This window comes from Convolutriloba macropyga, chromosome 15 (genome assembly GCF_964194025.1).
Source record: "Convolutriloba macropyga chromosome 15, txConMacr16.3, whole genome shotgun sequence".
Taxonomy (NCBI): Eukaryota; Metazoa; Xenacoelomorpha; order Acoela; family Convolutidae; genus Convolutriloba; species Convolutriloba macropyga.
In genome coordinates, this window is record NC_134482.1 from 1,477,506 (window position 1) to 1,485,553 (window position 8,048).

The following is an 8,048-nucleotide window of genomic DNA, read 5'->3' on the forward strand; positions in this document are numbered from 1 at the left end:
GTTTAACCTCTGAGGATGGGTTGAGTAGACCAAAACTTTGCCGGGGTTCCTACACCTCCTAGTTGGGGGTGTCGTCCTTAAATCACGGGGTTCGACCTCTGAGGGTGGGCTGGGTAGACCGAAACTTGGCTGGGGTTCCTCCACTGCGTGGGTGGGGGTACTGTCTGTAAAAAAACGGCGGGGTGTTTGAGGAATATTCGAAAAAAAAATGATGGGGGTGCTATGGCCTTGGACTTAGCTTCGAGTGTTGGTAGGCTGTCGTCAAGGGTTCATGCCTTCTAACGTTGGGCGCCATGTCACCAACTACATCTATAACTCTTGTTAATCATCAATTCATATTGTCTTGGTGTGTTATCTTGGTCTTACTCCTTTTTGCGCGTTCTATTTACAAATCATGGCTCTGACTGCTCAAAAGTCAAGTTCATTATGAGTTCATTACAAAAAGCATTTGGGTTACAGTTTACTAGTGCGTTCAACCGTGTAATTAAAGTAGGAAAAATACCCCCCCCCCCTTGTACTTTTTTGACCTTTTGATATTGCCGGCCCCTCGACTAGGGCAACTTACCTCGAGCACGTGAAATTTAGATCCTTATTTATAGAATGATGACTATAAAAGCTAACCTACTTCATTTCATTTAGTTTAACATTTTGGTTTACTAGACCTCATGCGACAGCTGATTTGTTTAAAGTATCTGGTGTTCTCAAAGGACTTTAGCGATTGTTTAATTGCCTTTTTATGTTGGATTGCAAAGTTCCAAAGCCTTTTTGACGTTTTTTCTCGGGAAATTTAGAGCGGACGCTGACAATTCTCATTGAAAGTCAGTTTTTTCACCTTTGGAAGACCATCCTAGAGCAATAACTGACTCCAAATGGCCAATAAATAGTATGGATAGGCTGTGCACGTTACGTGAAAAGAATCAAGCTCCAATTCAATTAGGATGCTGGACCTTTTTTTATTAGTCATTTTTGAGGCTTTTAAAGTATTTTCATAAGTTGAGCTCAAGAGCAGGTTGCTCAATAACTTAATAAAACTTATAAATTTTAACAGAAACGTAACGTCCGTCAATGATTGATTTTAAACAAAACAACAGAGAAGTTGTACATTTTCTAGTTGAATCAAAACTATTGAGCATCGCTGTTATTTTATTGGACATAAATTCGATTTGTAAGTTGAAGCTGGCAGAGATCAAGTTTATTCTATTAAAAAATTAGTTTCTTCAATTTATAAGTAAAAGACACAAACCTGGTTAGCAATAATAACCAAAGATTTTATGAGACAAAGAAGAGAACAAAGGTAAGAATCAGCATAAATTTTCCGGCAAAAAGCAAGCATTGATATACCGCTACACGCTTTTTGCTGTGGTATGAAGATGAAAAATTTACTTAAATAGAAATCTTTAGGTTGGTTCTTTTTCATTATAACCTCTCTTCAACGAAAATTATTGGAGTGGGTGGATAATATTGGGAGGAAATGGGTTATAAAAAATTTTATGGGCAGTAATTTCGGTTTTCTTAGCGAAAGTAACGGGCTACATCACTATTTTTACTAAATGGGAACACAACTACTCCCTTTTGTTTTTACTAAACTGCCACGTGGAAAGTTTTTTTGCTCATGGGTGAGTTGCTACGCTTGGCGCATTGCGTGGACTTTTTTTGTGGCTCTGACCCTTGCTTAATGGCGCTGGACTCCTTGACCTAATTCCAAGTCACTATCTGTATGGGGCAATTGTTACTGGGCGAGTCCAAATTCGTTACTGATTGAAATCTATGATCATGGGATATTTCACAATTGCCAGTCTCAATTCAAGTCCTGACAAAAAGCAAATACGGTCTTGGCCAAGCTGTGGCAAGTCTAGACCAAGTCTTGGCAGCTCTAAATCCAGGCATCGGACAGTCAAAATGCATGTCTTTGGCAAGGGATAACGGGTCTAAAACGTTGTGGGTTCTTACTTTTATTCAGTTTTTTTTGACAAGATTAAAAATTTCCACACTTGACACTCAAAGTGGAAAAAAAACCTGTTCACATTTTGTAATATAAGTATGATTATTCTCTGTAACTGCTGACACAATTTATCCGAGACCAGAGTAACTAGTTGAATGAATCTTGTTCCAGAAAGGCTGTTTTCTTTTAAAACAGATCTTGCTTATAACCATTTAGGCTAATGATTTTTTCGCGTCAACTTGCCCATAACAATACTACCATTATGGAAATACAATTTTGCGGCCGACACTAGTTAATACATCACCAGAGACCACAGAGGTTGTCATAAACCCTGACGATCAGATCTACCATCTTCCTATCCAATTTCCTTTTGCTATGTTAATGTATTGGAAAAAGAACAACTTTACCGAAATGGGGTATTTTCAAATTTTAGGCTATTTTGGATAGAAATTGGCACCAAATAGTCAATTTAAGAGTTTGAAAAAATAATATACAAGCGTCTGAGCCTAAATTTACAATTCAGTTAAACTACAATCAACCGTATATGGTAAATTAACACCTTGTTGCAGTCTTCATGGATAGTTAAAAAAATGTTTAAGAGGTTTTGTTTTTGAACCTAATTCAGTTCTTGGGTGAAAAATAATCTATCAATGGCTACTAAATTTTCAGTTATTTTAGCGTTGATTTTTTGTAAGACTGGCGATTTTAAGCCGTGAATTTTTCAATGTTTTGTTCTTGTAGCTCCAGAAAAAATCGTAAGAAATAAATATTCCGCTAAGATTTGCAAATGGATATCGTGGATATCGACTTCATTACTGCTACGTGGATATCGACTTCATTACAATCAGCTCTTAAATCAACATTAATCTTTGTTTTATTGGCTGTAGCTGCACGCAGCATTGTTTTCTCGACGGAATTTTTTCATTCTTTTTTCTACAATTCTTAACTCAATCGGCACCCCAGCTGGTATGTCAGTAAAATGTTACTGACATATCAATTTTGAACGGACTTGAATAATTCTCGGTTTGAGATCTATTGGTTGTGAAAAAATTAATTTCTTTTACGCAAACTAAAAACATTTTGATCCCCAGGTTTATCCCAGGGTGTGGAACAGAAGATATTTCTGTACCAATTAATGTTCCCCTGGCTTTAGAATATCTTGTTCACCTAATTTATTTTTACCTCCAATCTAGTGAAGAAGTGGTTTGTTCTTTGTTCATGCCACACACTTTTTAATCACATTTCATTTTCTCATCCTTATCTTAAAATTTAATTGCTCTCTCAATCCACCCTCTATTGAGCCAACTTAGAAGCGTATTTCGAAACGTAACAAGTTTCATTCCAAAATGATACCGAGTGGAAACGCAGCTGTTTACCATTAATCTGATAAAGATAAATCCACTTCGCACTGATGGTAGTGGAAATGCGACACGCTTCCAGTTGTGTTATGATATTGCACTTTTCCGCACAAATACTAAGCTGTACTAATTGAGTCTTAAATGGCGCAGTCAGTACCCAAACAAAAAGCATTTCTCGAGATCGAACTCTTCGTATAAACTTACTTTGGAGCCCCTCTACGCTGGGAAAACTGGCGCGTGCTGCTGAAGTTGGCAAAACTCGCCAAAGAAGGTATTGCCATCAATCTTCTCGGAGAAACTCCACAGAGAAAGTGACACTTCTACAAGAGCCTATGAACGAAGGCAGAGCTGTGATGTGGAGAATAGCACAACCCAACGTGAGCAAGATGGACGTATTAGAAATGAACAACTGAAACACATGCGACTGAGCAATTCAAAGATCGGAGCCGCAGGAATCCTCTGTGGAGACCGTCCATGGAAGCTTTACCACAAAAAGGCCGTTGAACTATCAGAATTAGGCTTAAGTGCTGAAAAACGCCAAATATCTAGATCCCAGGATTTGAAATATGGTATTGATAAAATGACAACCAGTGAATTGTGGGCCCTTTTGGATGACATATTTACTGAGCAACGGACATCATAATAGATTGCTGTTTTCCTCACCCGTAAACAACTCAAAAGAGAACCCATTGAGAAACTCTACGGCTGCTTGAGGGCACTTTCTATTAATTGTGATCTTGGAAGCCGCGAAGAATACATCGTTTAGGATGCCTACATAGCGAATATGCTAGATGGGTAAATACAACGAGAGTTACTCAAAGAAACAATTGTACATTAGAAGGCATCAGATTTGAAAACAAATTCTCTAATGAGGATTCAAATGAAAATCTCTGGCTTTTCTTTATACAAAATAGCATCTGGAATTGGAACAAACCCTTCGAAAACAACGTCCAAAGAATCTACGACATCTTTCAATCATCCCAACAACACATTAGTTTGCGGAAACCAAACCACTGTCCAAAATGTGGAAACATTTGTTCCCCATCGCATAAACAGAATTGTCCGGCGTCGGAAAAACACTGCAAAAATTGCGGCATAACGAAACATTTCGCCAAGGTTAGTAGATAAATCCAATTTAATTGGAAACCAAAACCTCGAATGAACAATGTGTACAATGAAAACTCCGGATCAACAAAGGTTGGAACGTCATTTGACGATCAAGTAAATGCAATTGGTAACCAATTCTTCAACCAATAATACTTACATGGCCGATTATAACCTTCACTATGATGTAAGAAAGGGCAGCTGTGTTGCCTTTATATTTAAAAACCAAAATCTTTAGGATGTAGAACCGTTAAACTTTCAAGTACAACTTGAAAACGTAGAAAAGAAAGCGTTAGTGGTATCAGGAAGTGTTAGCACATTAATTCACAAAAATTTAGGTAACGCGGTGGTTAACAATTATGAACATAAATTTTGGATGAATGTTCCAGTAAAACAAAACTTTCTCAATTCAAGCTATTAAAACTGTGGGCATGATTTTCACCACAATGAAATGCAACGAATGAAGAGCAGCGAGCTAATGATTTTTCTGATCTTATCTCTCGTATTAATAAGTCACGCAAACTTACTGTCAAATCAACATTTTGCAAAAATTTTACACTCGCAATTCAAAAAGGCCGTCGTGTTCCTATAAGTCCTCAAATTTATTTAACGTTAAACTACAAAACTTATGGTCATATACATAATTATTACTCGAGGATCACAAGAAGAACATCTAAATATAATATTTAAATGTCCAAAAAATGGCAGATATAATCCTCGCATTATTCTACCTAAATGTTAATTAGCAAAAAAAGAAGTTTTGGCATTTTAGATCTCTCAGCAACGAAAACTTATAAACAATTTCGTTCCTCTCTAGTTTGAGTAAAATATTGAGGAAATTTATTCCGAATCTCTCTTGATTATTTCACCCATTAATTCTAAAAAGAAAGGTACAGTCTCAATGGAATATTAATTTGGAATCACATTAGCAACACATTGAAAAAAAAGTCGGAAAAGCAACAGAAAATACACATTATAATCCTAATATGGAAAACCGGATCAAGTGCAGTGCTTCCCGCTCTGGACCAGGCGCAGCATTAGAGCAACGTTAACATACAGATTTGCAATCAGTAGCGTTCGCGTCAAGTTTCCTTAATAAAAGAGTGTCAATGATTAGAAATGTTAGCGTTGTGTGTGCAGTAGAATATTTTCAATACAATCTGTTCGGCAAATTTTTACCTGTTAACTGATCATCGGGCTTTTTTATCAATCATGGAAGAGAATCACTCAAAAAAATTTACAAAAGCAGATTGAAACGATGGGTGGATCTTTTACTACCATTTGATGTTACCGTTGAACAAATGCTGGGCGCAAAACTTGGGCTGGTATTATTTATTTTGCCCCAACCAAAGCAAGTAGCAAAAGACGGCGAAACTGCTATTGCAACAGTCAGCTGCTTTTGTGAAGCAATTGCAGCAATTTACAGAATATGTATAAAGAGTCAATCTTTCAATCACAGCAGAATAACGCGGTAAATGGAGAAAATTATACTTGTGCCACTATTACTCAAATAGTAAACATTTCTGAAGTGCCTTTTGCCCGCCGTACTGATCAGTTGCTTCGATCATACACTACAAACGCAGCGCTCTTCTAGCTCTCTACAAAATCCAACATGAGCAGCACTAATACATCATCCGTCACTCCCCCTATTAGCCCAGGACGTGTGACTTTCAAATCTACACCTAAGTCAAACGCCAACGTGACGAGACATCAGCAGAACATTCTTCCTCTGACATCGAACAGTCGCGTGAGTTACTATTCCAAAATAACCACTTGCAACAGAACGAAAAGTTCACGAAAAGTTTTCAGGATGTGTTGACGACAAAAGATATAGTTCTCAAGGAGGTGAGGGACTGTATCCTCCAGAACGATGGACAACGGTTAAAGAATATAAATCTTTACTTGCTCTCGTACTGGCAAGACCTTCATTTTCTTTCAGTATGCGTCTGTATAGATGAACATGTGGCTAGCTCCAAGTCGATACAGGAAGCAGTTCTCGAGTTATTGCGTATGACAAATCCCTGTGGCTGGGGAAACTCAGATTGCGTTTTTTGTACTACATGATCAGTAAAATCCCCAACAAGGTTCATGATCAGTAAAATCCTACATACTACATACTACAAAATCCTACATACTACAAATACTACATGATCAGTAAAATCCCCAAAATCCCCCTAAATGGTTAGTGTATCATTTACGTATCTGTAAATTAAAGACCACAAAGGTGTCACCTTTCCAAGTACACTTTGGCAGACAGCAAATTACGCCAATTAGAAACAAAAGTACCTTATCAATCTTCATAAATTTGTCTTATGAGAATACTTTAAATCACTATTTTGACAATGATGCCGTGCCTGCCACTGATTACCTGGATGACAATGAGTGGTTCACTACTGACATAATCGACATACAAATAAAGGAGAGGAGGCTATGAGCCCAAGTGGACGCCGGATGCAGATTCAATGGCCAAACGAACAATTCGGTATACCGCTTCGTCATTCACCCGTCGACCAACCCTATTGCTTGCACTGAACTTTCATTAGAATGTAAGCTGGCGCGAAAAGTCAGCAAGAGATTGAAACAAGACCTACAAGGCCTCTGCGAAACCCTAACCCCCTGATCAGTGATTTCCCGCACCTCGCAAACGAATTCAGTAATCAAGGTGCTGATTATTCCTGAAGTTTTTGTCAAAAAAGTGATATCAACAAATTCGGCACCTAGGCCGAGAGAGGTACAACATTGTGGCAATACGCTCAACGCCGTCCACTTTCTTATGAACATTTTACAGAGGAGAAAATTAACTCACATCTGAAAGAGCTACAGAAGAAAAAAGATGAGACAAAAGTACGTCATCGTCAGCCTGACAACGCTTCTGGACCTCCTTCATCGGACTCAAATATCTCTAAATCGATGGCTGCAAGAAAACCTACAAAGCCACAATCCTTGTCACCACGCCAAACTAGTACCGCCACATCTTCGTCAGCTCAGTCGGCATCATCGACATATACTGGGAAATGTCAACGCCATGCCCCTGAGTACTATGGTTTCGAAAACCAAAGTAACGTATGCTCCGCAGCCGAATCGGATGACAATAGTGGCCCAAAACGTCCATGACACGATAACCCAGTAACTGCGTCAATGCAACAAGAAGTGGCAAGTCGTCCGACCGTAGAGGAAACAACATTCGATTTGCCGGTGGTGAGCCCTCATGACCCTCCAATTATACCTTTGGGTTACTCACCAACTACTTATATTTTTGAAAAAGAAATCAGCATGTCGATCTTCGATGCCCAAAAACCAAATTTAATTAAAGTCAGTACTAAGAGAATTTAAAAACAATGTTGCTGTAATTCGTCCTCATTTCTTCTACCATTCCACGTTGTTCAATGATTAGCCCTCTTTAAGTAAATGCGCAGTCAATTAAAAATGTCAATTCAACCTGTTGGCACTCGAATGCTATTGTTATATTATTCTTTGAAAACATATCACGTTTCCATTGTTTGTTAATTTTCAATCATAACTTTGGCTGAGAGTAGTTATCACACTGTAAGACAGCAAAACTTTCTTCCCTGCAAATGCAAAATAATTGTGTGATATTAACATCACTAGCTATGATGACCAGTTCATATAAACAGTTTTAGTTA

At 38.1% G+C, this 8,048-nt stretch overlaps 3 protein-coding genes across 3 annotated transcripts in view; 2 read left to right on the forward strand and 1 right to left on the reverse strand.

The window, feature by feature from the left end:
• The window catches only part of LOC142354358 (uncharacterized), a 406,219-nt gene that overhangs the window by 287,184 nt on the left and 110,987 nt on the right, over window positions 1-8,048 (forward strand). The window lies entirely within an intron of this gene.
• Window positions 1,231-8,048, forward strand: part of LOC142354357 (uncharacterized) — a 350,658-nt gene continuing 343,840 nt past the window's right edge. The window contains exon 1 of the mRNA XM_075406628.1: window positions 1,231-1,294. The gene's annotated coding sequence lies outside the window, so the exon portion shown is untranslated. The remainder of the gene's footprint in view (window positions 1,295-8,048) is intronic.
• LOC142354542 (uncharacterized) overlaps window positions 7,915-8,048 on the reverse strand; it is a 15,889-nt gene continuing 15,755 nt past the window's right edge. The window contains exon 8 of the mRNA XM_075406859.1: window positions 7,915-7,973. Coding sequence (XP_075262974.1) covers window positions 7,915-7,973 — 59 coding nt within the window. The remainder of the gene's footprint in view (window positions 7,974-8,048) is intronic.